The 22,877-nt window shown below is 42.7% G+C and overlaps 1 protein-coding gene across 8 annotated transcripts in view; it reads right to left on the reverse strand.

The window, feature by feature from the left end:
• The window catches only part of LOC307045471 (uncharacterized protein), a 201,430-nt gene that overhangs the window by 115,053 nt on the left and 63,500 nt on the right, over positions 1-22,877 (reverse strand). For all 8 annotated transcript variants that reach the window (XR_013809929.1, XR_013809930.1, XR_013809931.1 and 5 more), the window contains one exon: positions 15,493-15,605. Coding sequence is in view for 4 of the 8 variants with exons in the window: in XM_079691153.1 (XP_079547279.1) it covers positions 15,493-15,525 (33 nt within the window). In the remaining 4 variants the exon portion in view is untranslated. The remainder of the gene's footprint in view (positions 1-15,492; positions 15,606-22,877) is intronic.

Below are 22,877 nucleotides of genomic sequence, written 5' to 3' on the forward strand. Positions count from 1 at the left end.
CCTCTTGTTAATCAATAGACCCCGCAATCATATATTCATTAGTCCTCATTACAGTAAAAGGGTTAGTTCCTGTTTTGACAGAGTGGAGAAAAATGGCAGCACAAGATTCATGGCATAAGAGCGATTACTTAACATATTAGTAAAAAAAACAAAAAATAAAAAAAAACAATGTTTACCTACTTTTATCTGAACAATACAAATGTTTAAGTTATAATTAAAATTGGTAATGTTAAAAAAACAATAAATATAAATAAATATACAAAATGTATAAATAAATAATAATAATAATATAAATATGTTTTAGAATTAAATAATGTTGTCCTGTACATGAAGCATTTGTTCTTGACATGACATGATTTGGTATCAGTAATAAATCAAATACTCTTTTTAATCTTCCTCAATGCAAAAAAAAGGATCCATTTTGTATAATTTATCATGTCAATCAATACTTGATGTACGGCTATAAACATGTACAAGCTCCTGAATGTGTAAACCAATGAATATTAAACACACAAAAGATTAAAACGAACAAATTGTCTGTTGATTATTACTTTTAGATGGAACCACATCCCTGTTCAAATGTCAACAAGCAGACCCTCATATTTTGTAAATAAAATATATATCTGCATTAGATTAAAAAGAAAATCCTATGTTAATACATCCTGCAGACAGAAGGGCATCCACCCCTCCCTCTCTAGCTCCCACCTTCCCTCCCTCCATTGACCCCTCCTCCCTCCCGACATGTACCAGACACAGTGTCTTCCTGAGTGTGCAGCCCCACCCATGTCCAGCTCACAGTCCCAGCCAGCATCCAGCAGCCCTGTTTTGTCATCATTAAACCTCCCCTGCTCGCCCTGCTTTCCTCACTATATGTCACCTGCATGGGGTTGCCTTCTCTGGCAGTGGAGGGGTTAACTCTATTTTGTCCAGGACCTCATGTCTGTGTGTGAATATGTGAGTGTGTGCATGCGATTGTGTGAGTGTACCAGTCCACTTTTGTGTACATGTCCACACGGGCATGTGTTCCTGTCCGTGCATGCCTGTTTGTTCACTTGTGTACGTGTGTGTGTGTGTGTGTGTGTGTGTGTGTGTGTGTGTGTGTGTGTGTGTGTGTGTGTGTGTGTGTGTGTGTGTGTGTGTGTGTGTGTGTGTGTGTGTGTGTGTGTGTGTGTGTGTGTGTGTGTGTGTGTGTGTGTGTGTGTGTGTGTGTGTGTGTGTCCATGCAGGACCATGGTCTGCTCGGTGTGGGTGTGTGTGTATGTAAAGGAGAAATTTGCCTGTCCTTGCCTAAGTGAATGGCTAGGATTAAGCTGACAGCCCACCTTAGTGATGGCGAAATAATTGGTTGTTCAGCTCTGTCCTTGTCAGAGCGCTGACAGTTCTGCAGATGTCCTGTGCGGTTCTCCAAAGGTTAGGCTCAGCTGGGGCCGCCATTCATTAATCATTCCGCTCTGACAGTGCACCGAGCAGCCTGCAGCTGCCACCCCGTCCCCCTCAATTTCTGTCACCGCCTTGCACCACCACCACCAATACCCCCCCCCACAATCCCACTTCTAGGTCTCCCTCCACCCCCCATGTGTGTGTGTACGTGTTTGTGTTCCCCATTGTACACACAAACAAGTATGCTTAAACCTACATTTGCATGAAAAGTCAAGGGATGTATACAAGCAACAGCATGCCCCCGTACATGAGAGGTGTGAACTGGACAAGCGCTAAGGTAAGGATGTTAACAAAACACACAAGATAAGAGGGAAGTCTTCTCTGCTAATGATCTAACTTGCTCTTCTCTCAAATGTATCAGAGCTGCAGTGAGTGGCTGACCAAGTCTCCTGAGTGTATGCAGGCGAGCATGTAAATCCTCTCGTATACTATGTAAGCACGCCTGCATTTCACATGGCTTTTCCCTAGTTCACTAACACAGTACACAGCCCAGGAGTCCACTAACCAGTATTAACCCTTGTGGTCTATTAACCCAGTGATGCATCATGGATAATGGGGCCTATGTCTGCCTATGCATTGTATAGTGAGACTCCAGCATGAGACGCTGAGGCAACTGATGTTTTATGAAATATAAATAAGGGCCTTATGTGTTTAACGTGCATGTGAACTTATTCAATTTCAAAGACCCAGCTGAAAATGACTATTATGATCTGTGCGGGGTCAGACACACACACTCAAAATTACCTCTTGTGCGCTAACAGTTTTGACCGTGTCAGCAACATTGTTCTGACCCCTTTCCCTTGCTCACTATCTAACGACCCTCTCAACCTATTTTGTCCCTCGTTCCAACCCATTTTCCTCCGCCTCCACAACTCTCTCAGGAGTGGAGTTTCCATCAAGGCCTTTGGCACTGAGGGGGCTGAGGGGATGGGGAGGTGAGTGTAGAGAAACTGTAAGAAGCCACAGAGAGGAGGAGGTGGTATGGAGGTGTCCGTTGGGCACTAAGTGGTGTGAAGAACTGAGATAAATCCTCCATTATGGTCCACTTGCTCCTCAGCATTGATTAACAGCTAGCCGGAGACAAATGGCTAGCAGGCATGATGAAAAACTCTCTGTGGTCAGGACCATTCTGGACGTCGAACACACATTTTTTAGAAAAACTGACACAGTGTTACCTAGGGTGGGTGTGTAGCATCTTAAAATATTTTCACTAGAGATTACATGCAATAAAATGTGCTAGTAAATAATCAGTACTGAGAGCCAGTAACGGAATGTCACTATGTTCTCAAGTACTGCGCTTAAGTATCATTTTGCCATACTTTACTTAAGTATTTTATACTACTTCATATTCTACTTCACAACCCAAAGGAAAATAATACACTTTTACTCACATGTTTAAGATTTTACTCACATGTTTAAGATGACGGCAGTTCCACCAAAGAGATAAATCACCTCTAAACTTGCCATATGATTTTTTGAGGCACAAAGACGTGAAATGAACCAATATGTCACAATAAATAAGTATCATTAATGATCTCAAGACCTTCAATTGAATCTTTGATGTTTTGGCAGGGGGCCCGGCCCTGAATTGGGAACCACTAGATTGAACTAAAAGTATAGTACTTTGGATTAGCTCCAGCTCCAGCAGCCACAATGCTGCTCATACATACAGTAGGCATCAGTAATAATAATGTAGTCTATTATACTATATAATTCAAAGGAGCAAACTGAAATTAATCTCAAACAGTAACCTGTTATTGAATAACTGTTTTTCAAAATGTTTTAAACACATTTTTCATATTACCTTCAGATGCTTTACTGTAGGTAGGTAATACACCATATGTGCAACAGCCCGGCAGGCTAAATGTAGGAGTGTGTGAAAGAAAATGCAGAGGTATTTTCAGCGGCTGGGCCGTAGAAGGTCAGATCAATAAATGAAAAAATGGGTGCTTACAGAATATGCTATTTCAGCCTCCCCTTTTCTAATGCCTACTTAAATGTTAAAGCAACACTATAAAATGCTTTAAAGTGTGCACTGCCCTTAGATTAAATACAGGTGTAAGTCCTTGTATGTACTCTTTAACCTAGCGATATATAAAGGAGTAGTTTTTACCACTTATCTCTGAATAAACATATATAAGTTAAAAGCGTTAAGAGTTTAAGGAAAGCAGTCTGAGGCTGTGTATGCATATAACAGCCTGACCTCTGAAATGCTACTCTATTTACCAGCGTTAGATTAAATAAAAATGTTGCTTTGTCATAATACAGACCACCAAGTGATGCCAATGCTGAATGTGACATTGTCTATAGTCGCCGCAAAGCCTAACAAGAAACCCATTAATGATACAAATTATTCCATTGTTTATTCGAAGAAACAATGGGATAATTACAAAGAAAATATTGACCCTACACCTACACATTTTTCTACTCTTTAAATAGCCATTGTGGTCCAAAAACCATGATGGGGTAAGGGCTGACATCAGCATAAAGAGAGGGAGAGGGCTAGTGGTTAGAAAGGGGAGGTGGGTGGGGTGCCTTGTTGTGCAACTCTGAGGAAATTCCCTCTCTTAGTCCGTCAAAACAGCATTTCCCCCTAGAGACACGGCAGGCTAGCACATATCCATGCAAACAGATGTAGATATAAATGGTTGAGTGTAAAGTCAGAGTAGCCTCGTGACAGGAGAGGCTAATATTTTATTGCTTCTACTTAAAAAGTTCATTCTTTTCATTAATATTCAATGATGTTGGTCATACCCTGCTGAATGGAAGAGGAATGGAGATTTATAGTATTAATATTCCATACATTATGACCATGCCAATGGGTGATATTCTGGCAATTACACTAATGAACTCTCAGCATACAGTGCCCCGTGTTAACATCACAGCTTGAGGGTGGACATTCTTTTAAGCTCTAATCTATCCAGCCAAGTCTACAACCCTACATCCATCCATATCAGTCATTGGTTAGCACGATATATTAAAGCACCCCCATCCAGGTGCAAGGACATCTTAAACTGGAAGACATATCACCTCTACCAATAATGGGCATGCAAAAATGACGGATTCTTCTGGAATTCAAAGGGAAACATAGCAGGGAGTATCATTGATTTGCCCCTCAGAGATTACCTATGTATCATAAGTGTATGTAGATCATCCGTACCACCCCCTCTCCTCCCCCCAGTGGCTATAGCATTGGAGTAGGGGCGCAAAGGGGAGGGACGTACAGTACATGACGGGCTCCAGTCACATGGTTGAGCCCACGGTGGATCTCATCAGCCTCTATGTAGATGTGTATGCTGAGTGAGTGATTGCCCATGGTGGAAAATTGGTGTAGAGGGCTGCACGGGGGAATTGGAGGGACGAGTTTTCTCTCTCAATCCCTCTCTCTCTCTACGCCATACACACATAAGCACACAGCAGCAAAAACACACTTGCACAAATGCACACAAATATACACACGTATTGGAAAACACCCACTGCAAGACATGCACGCACAACCTGCTCACACACAAATCTCCCTATATGCACATGCACACGGCAGCAGGATGATTAAGCTCCTATGCAGAGGAGATTCTGAGTGCTGCCTGTTTTCCCCGCTGAATACAAGCCACTAGCTCCAACAGGGAGGAAACCCGTCATCACAAATGCGAGATCAGGGGTAATTACGTTGTAATATGCCACATGAAATATTTCTTTGTAGCAAAAATGGGATTCCCTTTGCTTCAAATGTATAAAAAGATATATTCCACACATCTTGGCTGCTATTTTTACAGGCATGTATTTAAATGTCCTCTTTGTATTTTTAGTACGAGGGATGTCATGGTCTACGCAGCTCCTTAACAAATGTTTTACGCCTTCCTGTGTCACTGTCATCCAATCCAACTGGCACAGGAGATCAATCCTGCTACAGTATTGATCAATGATTCTGATCAGGTGAGATTATAGGTATTGCAGAGATATCAATGCAATGATGGATGATTGATAATGCAACCATGGCGATCGATCAGTTGGATATTGCTGATAAGACTCTTGCTGTACAGCCTTGCATGGCAATTTGCATTCAGTGCAGAAGTCAGTCTATCATGTAGTATTTATGTAGAGTACAGGCAAAACAAAGAAACATCTACTTGTTATTATTTGTAAGAGTAGTATGCTCTTCTACAGCAGAATAGAACTTAGGAGCTGATTATTTTTGTTTAAATGAGCCCACATATTTGATTTGTCCACCCCCTGTATCTCCACCGCCACATATTGTGACCATTGGTCCATCAAGTCCCCCCTCGGCGGATTAGGGCACGGAGGGTGATTTGTTACCCTTTTGGGAAGCTGTCTTGGACGCTCATTTCCCCCTGCTGCATATTCTGCCCCTCTGCCGCCATCCCCCACACCACCACCCCTCCATCTTGATGAATAGCCGGCCGCATGAAGGCGAGCAGCCGATCTCACCACCAAGGTTACGGTAACCTGGGCCCCGCAACTGGGGGCTACCTGCGTCCAATGAGCACAAAGGAAGGGAGGGAGGGAGGAAGGTATGGAGGGGAGTGGAGGTCTGGAGTGGCAGAAGGAGAGAAGGCGCAGTCCAAGGATGCTCCTTTATAGGCTCTAAATCTGCATGGCAATTTCTGAAACTGGGGATTCTGATTACTCCTCCTCCATCGCTACCACGCTCATACAGCCAGCCCCCCCCCCCCCCCCCCCCACCTCCTCCTCCTCAACTCCCCTCCAGCAGGTTGATGTCTCCCTGCCTAGCTTTTGTCACTGATCACCCAGCCCCTATATGCCCTGATTACTGGCTGAGCAGCATTATGGATTGCTCTGAAGGACAGGAGGGACTTATCCCAATGAATCGCTCTCCCCTTTTAGAGTAGGTTGGATTTCACAAGTGCGAATATGAATGGATTTATTTGTCTGTAGATTAGATGGATTGGAGATTGGTTTATTGGCACGTTTTGAGCAATATCTATCTGCACACAAAGAGGGAGGGAATGGGGCAATTAGAGTAGATGGGCTGTGCGAATGCAAGAAGACATTCATAATATATCTACTCTGATTCATAATATATGGTAAAAAGTTGGACTCTCAGAACGATTTCCTAGGGATATACATGAATTGTACAAAAGTACGAGCGTGAGACTCGTTCATGGACCCGTTTGCCAATTACAAAGTGAATTTCTCACATTTCTCATGCCCTTCTGTGACCATCTTCTCCAACAGCCGGTGAACCCACTCGCCTTTCTCCGACACCACAACCTACTTTCTTCACAATCTGCCGGCTCCACTTTCTCACAGCCGCAGAGTCGCCCCCCTCCCAACAAGTGGCCAACAAATAAGCACCATATTAAAAAAAATATCATCCATATCTAGAACTGGAGAGTGAAAACATTCTAACTCTGACACTATCTCAGGCTCCCGCTTTTGTATGCTTTTATATTTGCACACAAAGCCTGACTGCAGCAGTTTTCTGTCTCTTTGTGGGGATGTCGGGTTTTCATCGCAGTCCAGCACCACTAGAGAACACTGCCTCTGCCAGCGATTAGAGCCCGAGGTACAAGAGGGCCACTTCACCTCTAAGATTAGAATGAAACAAAGACTGAAGTCTTCGCATTGTGCCAAGAACGGTAACAGACAGGAGAGGATAATGGTAGGAGCCAAAAACAGAGTCGCTGGAGAGCTGAGTGGAGTGACTTGTCCGGGAAAATAAGAGATTTCAATACCTTTTTTAAATGAAGCATTTACAAGAGAAAACAATGATGATGACTCAATCTTATCAAATCTTACACAGTAATGAGATTAGCATTTTGTTTAGCTTAGAAAATTGTGCTTCCCTCATAGCTTATATCTACCATATCAACTCGAGCATACAGATAACACTGCTACACCTCTGGCCTCTGCTACTTTACACCAGTATTGTAGATTCAAAGCACTCCGATAGCAGGGTCAAGGCCTTGCTGTGTGGAGAGGTGAAGGCAACATGACCCGCCTCCGCCTTTTTCTACTCTCCACAGCCTCCCGCCTTCCTACTGCTCAGCTCCATCCTATTTAATCCTGCATGTTTGTAACTGTAAATGTGTTTCTGCATGTCCGGGTTCCGATATTTTCTTTCTTTCTCACATCTTTTGCTCGCTCAGTCAACAGGCCCTTGGCTGCCCACCACTGGCTGCTAATTGCTGCTGACATTGTTTGGCCTCTCGCTGCTTAGTTTAGGACAAACCCCTCATTCATGTGCTGCGGACAGCTCGTTAGGGCCGACCCCCACCTTTCCGCATCTCTCTCTCTCCATCTCTGTCTCTCTATCGCTCTCTCTCTCTCCCTCTTTCACTGACCTCCTTAATTAACTGGTAAGGCGCTGCTGGGAAATTTGCACACAAAGGCCTGGTGTCTAGCCTGTTAGCCTCCCGCTACCCAAACACCCCCTTCCGCCTCCTCCTCCCTCTCCTCTTCCCCATCCTCAGCCCACTACTGTCTTCCTCCCAGCCCCAAACAGAGGTCATTGTACAGTTGCAGAAAAACAAAGATAAAGTGATTCAGTACACACATGGCATTCGCACACCCATTCGTTCATTCTTTTCCTTCTACGCCACGAGCCCCTCCTGCTTTATCTGCTTTCTCCTCTTTTGCTTTTCTGTAATAATAGCGGACCTCATTAAAAAAGCTTGTTTGGAAGTGGTTCACTAGTGATACACTCTTTAAAGTTGTCTCTGTTTTCTTACTTGTTCTATTTAGTTGTATTGCTATTATTCTCGCTATGTCTTGCCTGTTTGTCTTCCCCCAGCTTCCCCACACTCCTTCCTCTCCTTTTCAGGAAGCCCTTCGAGGCTTCAGCTGTTTTTGTGGTCCCTGCGGAGGGCTCCCCAAGAGCAGTTAGCTGGCTGTCGCGAACGAGGGCCCTCTAAAAGGGGCCTGCTCAAGAATGCTGGGGGCAAAGAAATGTAAACAGGTGGAGCCTCTCTATCATATGGGACCCCCTCTACACTCACACACTCTACCTCCAACTGTCTACATGCATGCCTCTCACGCACAGTCGAACCAGCAAACAACGTTTTGCATTCCACCATCTATCCAGCACTTTTCTGTGTGTGTGTGTGTGTGTGTGTGTGTGTGTGTGTGTGTGTGTGTGTGTGTGTGTGTGTGTGTGTGTGTGTGTGTGTGTGTGTGTGTGTGTGTGTGTGTGTGTGTGTCTTCTTCTTGCCCTTACTTCCCTGCATTTCTGTTTTTCTTCCCATCATTCCTTCTTTATCTATTCTAACTCTCAAGAGGAGTAAAAATCCAAACTGGAAGTGTTTTTTTTAAATACATGTTTTTATAGCTTGTCAGATCCCAAGCACTTACTAAATCCTTTTCTTTCTTTGTTTCTTTGTTTCTTGCATTTTGCATGGAATTGAAATCCAAAGTTATTACCAGGAGGTATTTTTACCTTTTTTATTACCTTACATGAAATCTGCAGTCTAACGAAAACACTATTTTATAGTTGCTACTATGACAACCAGCATCTCCTCTTGGGATTAGCAAAAACATATATATATATAATTAAATAACGATTTGTATTTTTATATTTCTATTTCTAAAGCACAATCTTATTTCGTTGTGGTCATTGCTGGTATAATATTTCACCATTAAGTAGGAAAAGGAATTATTTCTGACCTACTTGGCCACATCGTTTTGTGTTTGTCTCTGCTGCCACAAAGTCCATACAGTGTGTGTGTGTGTGTGTGTGTGTGTGTGTGTGTGTGTGTGTGTGTGTGTGTGTGTGTGTGTGTGTGTGTGTGTGTGTGTGTGTGTGTGTGTGTGTGTGTGTGTGTGTGTGTGTGTGTGTGTGTGTGTGTGTGTGTGTGTGTGTGTGTGTGGATGCATTCATGTATATGTGTGTGATGAGCACTTGCATTTGCCTGCAACAAACTACGATGATGGAATCCTTTAAGGCAGAGGAGGAGTACACAGGCCACGGTATGAGAAAGAAAGAGAAACTAACTTCTGTTCGCCTGGGGAGTACTTTGCAGCCCATCTGTTGAAATTGTTCCACATATTGTGACCTAGATAAAGAAAAAAACTTCACTCTCATAGGTAGCGCAGCCTTCCTCTGTGTTTGACACTTGTCTATTTATTTTATTGGTCTAGTTGTCTCAAAATAGAAGACTTTTGCATAATTTTCACCTTTACATATGTATGATTTCAATGAATTGGTATTGGAGGAATGATCTGGTATAAATATACATCAAATGAAATAAAAGTATTTCACTTTCTTATTTCCAAGGAGCTGCTCTGTATGTGCCCAAGCTTACATTTAAACATTGCCCAACAAGGAGATATGAACAGAGTAAAAAATGGTATTAGCTGCACCCAACCAGTCAACCTCTGGCTCACCTAGTTTGCATGGCTGTCTCCCTTTATTCACTTAAAGTGTGTTGCTATTCTTTTTTCTCTTTTCCTCTCTTTCCAAGGACCGCTGTCATATTCAAAAGAAGATGCCCAGGGTTTTTGTAATTGACGGGAGGATGGAGAAGCAGGTGAAAAGGTCAAAAGAGATATCCTTTGCCTGAATAAGGAGGTACAATTGACTGGGAGAGTGTCTTTCAGAAACTCCAGTCTGACCTTGGAGGAGGACCAGGAGGAGGGTCTTACTCTTGCATGGGGCCAAGGATGGTAGGTTAAATGGGGCCGTCATGGCCACACATTTACACACTGACCGTATATGCACAAACTTACACAAAAGCACAAGGAAACACTGGTGAGAGTCTCCTATTGTGCACCTCTCTGACAATATTATGTTTGGGCAAGAAGAACATTAATTTGCCTTCTGTGAAGGGAAGTGCACTTCTCAGCCATCTTCAGCCCACTTGAGCTAGAATTAGAGTGGACGCCCCCCCCCCCCCCTCCCCCCTCCTGTCCAGCTCCCCCTCAATCCTTCCCGCCACCACCCACCCACTCATTGTCTCTGCTGCCTCCGCAAATGAGGGCCCCCAAGGCCCAGTGCACTCTCACCAGGGGGGGGCTCCAATGCTGCATGCAAGCTTTAAGATTGGCTAGTGGGTGCTGGAGTTTTTCAATTATCACCTTTACCATCAGAGGAAACGTCAAATTGTTAAAAGTTTAAATAATGGTGCACAGTGAACTTATTTTGACTTTTGCAGCCCAAAATCACAGATATAGCTTTATAGTTTCTACTGTAACAGTCTTTCTTTAAACCTCTCAAAATCTGGAAAAAAGGGAAGAGACACCTTATTCCCGGAGAGGCAGATCAGGACACAACAATATGGGAAAGATGGGATTAACCTTCCGGTACACTGCCCTTATGAAGATGTCAGTGTGGTCTATGTAGTCCTTTAAGCTAATTGCAACAATTAGACTACATGACCTGCCCCCGGTTCCCCCCCCCGAAACAGAAAGCACTTCCAGAGGCCATGCAGACGTGTCACCCTAAAGTAGGAAGTACAGGAGACACGGTCATAATTACAGCGCCCTATGCCGCCTTCTCTTTGTCGGCCGCAGCGTACCAACATTACATTTTAAGTGTGAATGTGATTATCGTGTGGCATTCATTTTTAATGGGCTTTGCCTCTATGTGTTTTAGCATGCGGCAAGGCCCGGCAAACGGCTGACTCAGACCCTTTTCTGCTGATGGCGCATATATTTCGCATATATACATGCACTGCTTATTCCTCCTTCTCGCAGAGCCCTCCTCATCTTCCTCCTCCTCCTGCTCCTCCTTTCCTTCATCTCCATCCCTTTAACATTCTGGAGGGTGGAAATGGGCCAAGGGGATAGAGGGCGAGGCAGTGCCCTCAGAGGTCTAACCATCCAATGGGGTTGGCCAAAGGTTTCACTGGTGAGGCGGTTTGTCCCTGTTGTACTGTAAAGATGAACTAGTAAGGATATCAAGTCCAGCATCTGGATTAACTATTAATGACTTTTACCAAATTACACCAAGGTCAGTATTTATAGTGTATCAGGAACCAGGTCATGTCAGTGAAAATATAATTATTTTCAGTTTTACTCTGTTCTATTCAAATGAGTCTTCCCAGTATCTAAATCTAAGCACAACACCTGACCCGCTGTACCCTTGATCCAATCTGTCAAAGAAAATATGAAGGCTCAGGATGTGGAGCCTGTAATGAGTATCCCTCCGTTATATCAAGTAACCAGTGAGACTGTAGAAAACATGTTACCTATGCTCCTACAAAGACTTAATAATACTTGCAGGGGGAAAAAAAGAAATAAAGGAAGGGTTCATGTATCACAGAGGGAGCGATAAGGCCTTTAAATTAAAACAGATATATAGCCAGTCCGGTATGGAAATCAATAACATATTATTAACCGAGAGGCCACCCAGAGAGATAGGTGAGGCTTAAATGCATATATATTCATAATAACAATATTGAGATATATTTTTTTAAATAAAAGGAAAAGGGGAGTAAATACCAATCCGGCTTTTATTAGCTGCCAGTCTCCCTGCCAATATGTGCCGTGACTCCGCTGTCCAAAACTGTAACTGTCCAACGCCAGATCAAATTAGAGAGACTGACAGGCAATAAGAAATTGGTGAAGTTAAACGTGATTCCCGCAGCCGCGCACCCGAAGCTCTTTGAATATTAGAGCCACGGTGTCACAGAGTAGCAGAGGAGGAAGGGTGGGGGGGGCGAGGGAGACAGTGCTAAGGTAACTAGTGATAAAGTTTTATTAAAGCCATGTGCATTTTTCGATCCCTTTTTCTCCCCCCTTCCCTCCCTTCCTCTGCTCTTTCTTTGCCCCTAGATTCTGATAAGCCTTGACAATGACTCTGGCATCCCAAGGACATGCAAACAGCTCACTGTCACTCCGTTTCTCTCTTTGTGTGCCGTTGCCACAAAAAAAAAAACGCCTAGTTGAACTGCCACGCCAGGGAAATTCTTTGCTTTTTCAAATGAAATCAATTAAATCTAATTATAAAAGTAGTAAACCAATTTAAGAAAAATTGCGAGAAATTGTTGTTTAAAGCTTCCGAGACTCATTTTCTATATAAATCATCGCAGCAATGGTATGACATCATCAGTGTACCCGCTGTTCACTCTCGCTTCTTTTCCCACCGACTCTGCTCATTTATTTTACTTGTTTCCCATTGCCCCCTCTTATTTCCCCGTATTCCTTTCCTAGCCCCCAGGCTATACCTCATCTCTGCCTCTCCGGCCTGACTTTTAGCATAAGGCCACACATGGAGCACCGTCTTTTTTTTTTTTTTTTGAGGACTAAGACAAAATCCACTACACACCCAAATGCAGTTTGACCGTGCCTGCCTGTGCCGCACAGTTTGTTTTCAAATGAATAGCTGAGAAAACTCGGTGGCCTTTTGCCCAGCATATATACCATTCTCCCCCTCCTACTGCTACGACTACTATACTTCCCAGCAGGCCCATCATTTCCATTCTGTCTTCCTCTTTCTGTACTTCTGACTGGTTCTTTGAACCAAGCATGGGGCCCGGTGCCATTGTAAGACATGCCTTCTTCCTTCCCAAGTTTTGTCTGCGTGTTCTTTAGCCCCATTGAGGGCTCCCCAGCCTTTTTCCAGTGTGCAGCTCCTTTGTAGCCTCCAGAAAGGCCTTCATCTCGCACTTGTTTTCTTCCAGCCCCCCCTCACCTTACCCACCACCACCCGTTCCCTTTCACGTCTCCTTCCTCGTCCTCCCCCCCTTCTGAAAAAGACAGGAAGTGAATGCAGATGTCAGACCCACCTGAGCTCATTGCTCATTCTCTCTTTCTCTTTTCTCTCTCCCACGTGTTCTCTCTAACTCGCTCACTCTTTTTTCTCCATCCTATAGACCCCCGTGGCTGAAGCAGTTGCTACATCACACACCGAACACATTGACACACTGAACCTCACAGTGGAGGCTGTCCATCACAATAGCAGCATGCTTGTTTGTTGTCTTTCTCTGTTGCCTTGCTGTCTAATCCTGAGCTTGTCTATGATGATCTGCAGTCTGTGCCTTCAAGTCTTTATAAAGGGGGAAATATGGATTTGCCTTTGGGGATCAACTAATATTATCTGAACCGTCAGTTCCACAAGAGTGCAGCTCCTCATGGATCAAGAAGTATTTCTCCACAGTGTTCCACCTGTACGATGTAAAAATAACGTAAAGGAGATAAGGCAATCAGAGACAAAAGACTACCTGCATCAGTGCCTGTCTACCGAAGGAGAGAGGGTTCCCAAAGCAGTTCCTGGAGAGCAGGAAAAAAAGAGAAACTACCCTTTTTGCCAGGATGATTCCCTGGTGACTTGGCACTGCCCTGCATCCACTGGGCCTCCTCAGAGCCCGTCAGAGTGTGTGTAACTACGGGACATTTCCGCTGCCTGGCACCACCCGCAATCCCTGGCATATTCTGGAGAAGTGTATGGGACAGAACCCCCAATGCCCCAGGGTTTAGGGCAAGAGCGCAGGCTGCCTGGTGAAGACACATGACGGGCGTCTGGCTCCTGTCACGGTGCCCACAGCCTGGGCAGGGCACGGGAGGGAGGGGGGCGGCGCCTGGCACAGGGCATCGGCAACTGGTAAAGTTGGCACAGGGGGCACATTGCATTCTTTCACATGCCATTGTGGCATTCAGACAGGGCGATTTGTTGGCATGAGCCCCGGGTCCTGCTTCTGTTGTCGTTTCAGGCGGTCCCCGGTTCCCCAAACGGCAAATGAGCCTGGAATTTAGCAGGCAGTCTTTCAGCAATGTGTTGCCATGACTTCTAATGGAGGGCAGGACAGAAGGGTCAACAAGACTTTTGTATAACAGAGCTTTAATTGAAGGGCAAAGTCAACAGAATTTCACTGCTAATTGCCTTCTCTGTACTGCTATCCCCCCCTACTCCCAAAGAAGCTGGCAGTAGATATGAGCCATGTGTTTGCCCCCAGTGAAAAAATAGGATCAATCAATCAACCTGATCCGGTGTGCCCGAATACAAAGACAGACAAGCTGCAAAGCAGCGTGGGAAGTCTCCAAACAAATGTCATGAAGCACTTGTAAACACCAAATAAGCTACATCCAATAGACTTTGAAATGCACTATGCTCTTTCCCTCCTATTAATCATGATACTGACAACAGGAAAAGTATGTGTTATTGTTAATTTCACTGATAATTTCACTACCCTCTAAATAATTCCATGTTTGTGCCACCTTTCACCACAACATCTGAGCTATCCCATGAGGCATTGCTGCTGCTGCTATAAAAAGGTAAGCATTGTGCTGTCTGGGGTGTAAAATAAATAAAAGCAACGGACAGCAAGATGAGGTGGGGTAGCAGAATGCTAAGGATGGGTTTGAGGAGAGGAGGGAGGGTGTTTATGAAAGACAGAGAAAGAAAGATTGTGTATATTTGCATGTGTTTCAGGAAAAAAAAGAGAGTGAGAAAAAGCAAAAAACAGGGATACATAGAGGGAGTGTGTGCGTGTGTGTGCACTGGTACAGAGATGGATCACCAGCGCTTGTATCTTCTCCGCGGCCATGCCTTGCAGCACGTCAGCGGCAGCCTCCATTTACATTAGGGAGATTTAAGCTGTCTCAGGCAATGGTGACAAGTCAAGGTGTTTCACTTTAATTACACCGGGCAAGGTCACCCCCTCGCTGCCTCACCCTCACACAGGAGGGGAAGGAGGAGGGCGACTACGAAGAGGTGATGGTGGGGGAAGTTGGGTGAGCTCACGCCTGTATTTACATTCTCATTTTTAACCCCCCCTCCACCCTACCTGCCAGCCTTTAATACACTGTCACTGTGGACCATATGCACACGGGGAAAAAAAAAGGTGGCCCTGGATTTAAAGGGAGAACTATTTTGAAGATTATATACATTAAGGTGCACACACAGTGTACACAAACATTTATCAACAAATACAAGCACACAAACAACCACAAATTCCCCGGCAAGCACGTTTGTTCCGAATAATCCCTAGTGACAAAATAAACGCCCCGGTGTATGAGGTTATAGCTTTAATGGCCCATACGCTATTGAGGTGACATAGTGTATTACACACCCTTAATATGACACCTATTGCCTACTGTGCTTCTAGCCAGGTCTCTTTGCCTTTTTTCTCTCTTCACCTCTCCACTCGAGCTAGTCTGTCCCGGGGCCATGGTGTTGTACAGTGGAACTGACAGGTCGGGGGTTCACAGGGAGACTTTGTGGTGGAGTTAACGCTGTCCTGAGAAGCCCGCTATAAGAGAGGAAACAAGGGGAAACACGGTCAGGCAGGGCAGAAAATGTGGATGCCATGTTTTTGTGATTGTCCTTTTCACCTGATATCTGTGCATGTCTTGTTTTTTAAATGTTTTAATATATATACTTATTCCGCTCCCATTATGTTTGTTTTTTACATGAATGCATACGGTAGAATTTCCTTTATTGTCATTACTTTAAAAAAAAAAGTGTTTTCTTCTTAGACAGGAAGTATCAACGTTTTTTATTCATCTGTACCATTATCAGTATTTGTACTAAAGAGCAGTTGTAGCAATGACATGAGTGCCAACGTTACAACAATCTCTACGCATTTTTCGCATGTGCTGTGATAGAATTCAAATACGGTAAATGCTTATTTTGATAGATTTGTGTGACTTAATGGACTCGGGTTTCAATGTTATACAAATTAACAAAAGAACACATTGACATGTTAAGTGGATTTTTAATACAACTTCACCCAAAATCAACGAAATCTCTTTCTAGGAAACCCCCTCTATAAGCCTCTGTCTGTACGTCCATACATGCTCTTAACCCTCTATTCATTTGCGTGTGTTTTTCCACAGATATTTGATGTCAGGCTGTCGGTTAAAAGCAGCCTTACCTTTCTTATCAGCATCGCAGCTTTACCCGTGAAAACTGCAGTCATTTAAAAAAATAGAAGAGGCAGGAGGGTGGGAGTGAATGAGAGAAAGGGGAAGAAAAGGAGAGGGAGAGGAGGGCGAGGGAGAGAAAAAGAAGGAAGTGCCTTCGGGGGAAGTTATTAAAGAAGGTGCAAGCTGGCTGGCTTGGCAGCAGTTCAAAGGGGGAGGATCCCCGTGCCTCCCTGCGCCCAAATGGCAGTTGCTGGCACCACCGCTAAACACACAATGCCTTGTGGCAAAACTGTGTCTTTCATTGACAGATGAGTGGGGCAAGGAAAGGAAGGAGGGAGGAGGGAGGAGGAGGCAACACAAAATGCTGCTATTCGCTCTCTTTTCTGAGGTGGAAAAAAAGAGTTAACCTGAAAGAGGTGTTAGCCCCTAACCAGTAGTGAAAGGCAGAGCTGCTCACAAACCCACACATTCACACAAAAGAAAATGTGGTTGTAGCAATTGGTGTTAGCACAAGAGTGGGAAGTTGTGAAATCATTATGAAAGGGAACAGTCCCGTTTTGCCATTTTGTCCTCAGCTGGCTAGGGGTACAAAGACTATATAATGATAGGGAGAATGATGCAGCTGAGAGTCTACACAAGTTTCATCTTTACAATGATTTATTTTAGCTTGGTTGTGTTCAGTCCCCCCACCCCACCACTTCCTCTGAGAGGTTTGACTCCGTGCCTCCTGGCAGGCACAAGGTTAACAGATCTGTATTGGATACAGGCCCTTGAGCTTCAGTCAATACTGCTGGTCAATAGTTCTTATTAATAAATGGATTTCAAAGGATATCTTTTATTCACCTGAATGTAAATCGCACAGTTGAAGCAAGCTGCAAAGCCAGGCAACACTATTAATATATAAACATACTGTACATGACTGACAAGGGGCTCTGGTGAACACTCGCAACTTAAGAGTAATATCAAATGCAGTAGTGCACGTTTGATGGATGAGGGGTGATCATTTACTATATGTGTCAAAATACAGAAGGCCAAAAAGGGACAAGGGATAACTAGCCTTATATACACACACGAGCAAACGTCATTTCACTATCTCGTCTGAAGACCTAACAAACATGGATGTAGAAAAGTGTGTATGTACAAATGCGCACTCTGTGAGAGCAGCTTATAGTTAGATTTATGCATACACATATATAATCAGCAGCCTATATCGTAGCCCTGACCCTGAACAGCTAGAGCAAGGCCAGAGAGACGCGTCTGAAAAGTCTAAACTCTGAAGGCATTAATAACAACCTGTCCCATCAACCACTGCAGCTCAGGGTAAGAACAAGGGTCGGTCATAGATATTATATCATGAAATAAGACTGTGTATTGTATTCAATGTTGTTGAATTTGAAATATAATATATAAGGATGCATTATAGTCAAGTGATGTTATATTTGTAGTTAAGACACTGTTGTAGCTTTTCTGTTATTGAATTAGACCCCACAAGCTATAATATTCATATTAATGATGACTCTTCATCAAAAATGTTGTAATTTATATTTTAAATCACCATAGTCAACCCTAAATGTATCATTTTCATGGTATTTGATAGGAAATATAGGAATATTTGATTTTCTTCATATTTCCAATACCTTATTGAGAGATGGTTCAATAATGGTGTAGTGCTGGAGTTTTGTAACATGCTAAAAACAGGCAGTGTTACATACATGTTCTGATAGAGATATCACACTGTGTTCCAAAGAAAATATTGTCGCATGTAGTCGATTTTTCTGTTTTTGAGAGCTTTTGTTATCTTGCAAAACAGAATTTGGAAGCATAAACTCAAACGTTTAGACTTCCAATGACAAAACGTCCAGCTTCACGATGCATTACCGTTAAATTGTCCGACTGGGAACTCTGAAATGAATACTTCCCAGTACAAATTGAACACACCATAAGTCATGGCTGTTCCATTAATGGCCACACAACCAGAGTTACAGATGTAACAATCTTTAATGTGCATCTTCAGACCTCAGTCATCATTACAATACACCACTCTTCCTTTCCTTTAGTAGTATGTTTCATTTATGTACGTTGTATGTATGCTTTCATTGTTTACTCCGTTTCAATTTGGATTATATGTCAGGCAAAGGGGGTTTTGTGTCCTAGGTAAGTGAACAGACAAATATTCCAATGGTGTACGCAATACAATTGTTTTATAATGCAATACAACGTGACACCGCACCATCTGTTGTCCTGCAGGAAATCCTGTTGGTGAGGTTGCACAGTAAACATCATAGATATCATGCGGAAAAACATGCATGACAGCAGCCAACATACAACAGATTCTTCACAATAGAACGCTATTCTATTGCACATGCGACAGCCAGAGTTGAATATATTTTTGATCTATTCTGTTCAATAACTGTGGGCAACATGTTAGTCCTAATTTGGGAAAGTGAACCAGGCCTCACAATGGCACACAGATTCTCCCCTGTGAGGGTTGAGGGTGTCTGCATATTCTCTCCCTGTCTGTGTGAAACAGAGACAGTTGTCAAGCCTTGGCCAACTCAGTCACGCTGCCACTGAGCTCCAAACAATGACCTGAATGTAATGACAGATGACACACAGGGTGTGTGGATGCAGCACAGGGCACAACCCAAACTCCATCTGTTACTCCGCCATATGAGAGGAAGATGGACTCATTTTTTCCTGGAGAAACACGCCACACTGTTTAATCTGTGGGGGCATATTCTACACATTTTCTTTTAATTAATCACACTTTTTTTTTTTAGATGATGGAGATGTTAAATTTGTGAAAGATTGCATGAACCTATGTGGGTTTAACAAAATATTTACAAACCAATAACATTAACACTCAAATCAAAAAAGGTGGTAGAGCAAATGAAGCGTGAATTTGCATTCATACATACACAACTCTGGTAATAACATTAATTGATGAATTCATTTGCTTCCACTTTACAATAAGACTACCCTTATAAAGGGTTCACGAATAGTTTGTAATTCATTTATTAATTAGGTTGTGAACACTTTATAAATCCTTAATAAGCTTTTATAAGACATGAGATGCAACTGTGACCGGTTGCTTGCCAAATAGTGAGCCCACATTTATCTGTACTGCTAAGCCTTATTAGAAAAGGTAGTAACTCATTAATAAATGGGAATGTGTTTTACACTTTACAATAAGGCTCCCTTTTGGCAGTTATAAATGTTAGTAACTCATAAATAAATTGTCATAAAGAGATGCCAAGAAACATCAAGATGGATGGAAGGGGGGGAATCAACTCAGTGAACAACAGATACCAAGGATGCTGGCTGATGAAGAAGACGAAGTAAGCTAGGTAGCCAATATAAGGCTTAGTCATCTTGCCAAATAGTGAACCTGTGTTGATGTGTGAAAACTATGTTAGAACTGGTTTATAAATGGTTCTTAATGATTAATAAAGTGTTTACAACCTAATTATAAACCCTTTATGAATCCTGTATAGTCTTATTGTAAAGTGGTATCGTTAATTTAAGCTACTATATTAACTATTAGTTTAATAATCGATAGGTTGATAACAGAAAATCGAGAACTATGTTGAAAATAGTTAAATTGTATGCTACACCTGGTCTTGTTAATACTTACAACATTAAATATTTCTGGGAACCTGAAATGAGCATTTTAAACATGTAACTGTAATTTTTTCATTAAATGTTTAATAAAGATAGTTATCTACAGATGTATCAATGATGAAACTCCTCATCAGTTGCTTCCTTAAAGAGATTGAGAATAGAAAGAAAAATGTGTGTGCATATTCTTCCATTTGTGTAGATCCAAGCCTAAAAGACTTGTCCTGAGTGAGAGATTTGACCAAAATTGGCTGAGATGAGAAGCTTTCCACAGTAGCACAGCTGCCAGTGCAGGGGGCTGGGAGGCGGGGGGGTTGGGGGGGTTGACAGTGGCAGCTTTAAATGTATTTTCTACAACACTTTCTAAATGAAAGGCCCTTTTTACACATAGCACTGTGCTAATAACATAATGGCGAGTAGAATGTCATTGAGTGGTGTAATGTACCTAAATCTTTCACTAGCATTTTTAATGCTTTCATAATTGGAGCCCACTTTGGAACATAGTGGCACACGAGAGGCAGCGGTGGAAAGGCAGAGAGAAATCATTTGTAAAGATGTCCGCGCTGGAAATAATAACTAGCCTCGGTGCTAATGTAGGGCTCTTTGCAAAAGGGGAGAAAAAAACATGTTGCTAATTGAGTTTGCCTGAAAAAAGACATTTAAAACTCATTATTTCATTTTACAGTCCTTTTTGTGGCACATTGTTTTTAGAAAGGGGAACACTAGCGGATTTTTACATCCATTTGGAGGTTAATGGTCAAGTGTCAGGCTTTTAAATGTGGTAAAACTACACTGAAAGGATTTACTTTAATTAATTGCAAAGTGTGATTTTTTTCCCAAAATACTCGTGAACTCTTGCCATTCAAAACTTACCTCCAGACATGTCTCTGCTTATGCAAGATAAATACCAGTTTCACTGTTGGGCTTGCAATCAGAGTAGCATGATGATTTTGCCATAACATTTACCTGTATTTAAAGTTATTTTAGATATCATCAGCACATCATTCTTGGCTGAATGAATACCCTCAGTCACTTTTTGCCTTTGCAACAGAAACATCTCACTTTGTATTTCCTTTTTCTTCTTTGTTTCCTTGGAGAAAGTAGGTTTGGAGTGGACTGCCTCCAATTTGTGAGTCCATCCTGAGACTATACATTACCTTCCACCACAATGACCCCTAGCCCTGTCTAAACACAGAGCTTAATGACTCATGGTTGGTGGGCACACTCCCCGGTTAAAGGGCTCCGCAGGCTGAGTCCGGGGCGAGGAGAGGACACTAGGCACTAGGATTGAGTGGAATCCACACAGACATTAGTCCCCTTGCTTCTGGGTTGTATTGCATCAACGTCAATGGGTAAAAACATGTCCTCCATCTTCAAAACCACACCCTGAGGGATGAGAAAAAGCACCTGCAGTCCCCTTATCTATCAAAAGATAATGGCCTAAGTCAAATCAGTCTTTCTCTGAATGCACTCAGCTGTTGCGCTACGGCACGATGTGGCAAGTCGTACAAATTAGCAGAGACAGCGTTACCTCGTAGATAAGCTATTGTCCTCAAACAGCATTACATCCCTTATAGCCTTTTCTGTTTTTTCCACTTAAAAAAATGGGAGGTTTCCTGCAAAAATATCGTCTCTATAAAAGGAAGGAGTAAAAGGGAGCCCGGGGTGAGGGAGCAGGGAAATCATTTACAGTAGCATGATGAAGTGTCCTTTTCTTCTGGCAACAAACAACTTAACAGGTGCCTCAAGAGAAGCAGTTGTCCTATAATCGTAAAAGCTTTTTTGATCATTTATCCCGCACATACAATCAATCAGGCCAAGAAGCAGACAAACAAGCACACATACAGATAAACTACACTGAACAAGAGGAGGTATATTACACAAAAGGTTAATAGCCAAGAGAGAAACCAGGGGAAGGTTGAAAAATAAGTGGAGAAGATGTATAGAAGGTATGTCGGAAGCATGATATGTCCAAAGCTCTATATAAAGACATGTAACCTTTTCTGTTTTTATTCAGAGTGTTTAAGATAAGAAGGAATCTATAATATGCGTGCCACATGCAGCAGGAAACGACTGATATAATTTAAAACAAAACATGTTAGACCGGCATTTTATCTTACTTTGACACACAACTTGCTTCTGTCCATCAGTTGGTTTTACATCAAAGTGTCAATGGTTGATGTTTGCTTACTCAGAGTAGCACCCTGAAAAAAGCTGAAACTTAATGAAATGTATTATGTCAACATATTTCACATAACTGTATTAATGTAAGTAAGTTTAAAGGTCATCTATTATGCAAAATCCACTTGTTCATATCTTAGATACATCAACATGTGTCCCTTCTGTGGAAAGAGACTCTGAAAGTTTCAGGAACAAAGATTCTCTCACTTTTTGTCCTGATCCATTTCTATAAAATCCTGTCTGAAAATGAGCTGATCAGATTTTGGCCACTTTATGATGTCATAACGATTTTTTGGCTTGTGTAACCATTAGTCAATCAGCAACCAAGGTAACCCCCCCCCCACCCTTATCACCTGAATCTCCTCCTAGAGCACCATTGTGTTCTTTTTAACCAAATCTCTCTCAGAGGGGCGTGGGGAGGGGCTCCTTATTTTCATCTAAAGTAACAGACAGAGAATCAGCACTTTTGAAACAGGACTTAAACAGAAGGGATTATGGGAAGCTGCAATGATCCGTTTAGTATTTCAGCCAATCAGAGGCATGTTCTGTATATATCTGAGACCTATAATATGTTGATGAAAAACTGTATAATAGGAGACCTATAAATACAAAAATATTATGTTCAACTTAATATTATCGCTTTCAATTAACCTAATACAGTTCCGTGAAATTTGTTGGCATAACAGACAGAGCTACATTTGAACATTTCAGTTTTGTTCATGGCGGTGACACTTTTAGTAAACACTCATAGGTGGAGGAGGAGTTTTGACAGATGAGCCTGATGGCCCTGAGATGGCACACAGCCTCACCAGCTGGTAGTGGACCGGGCGCCAACTGCCCATCGAGGCTGGCAGCTT

Source organism: Notothenia rossii (assembly GCF_949606895.1).
Source record: "Notothenia rossii genome assembly, chromosome: 7".
NCBI classification, from domain to species: Eukaryota; Metazoa; Chordata; class Actinopteri; order Perciformes; family Nototheniidae; genus Notothenia; species Notothenia rossii.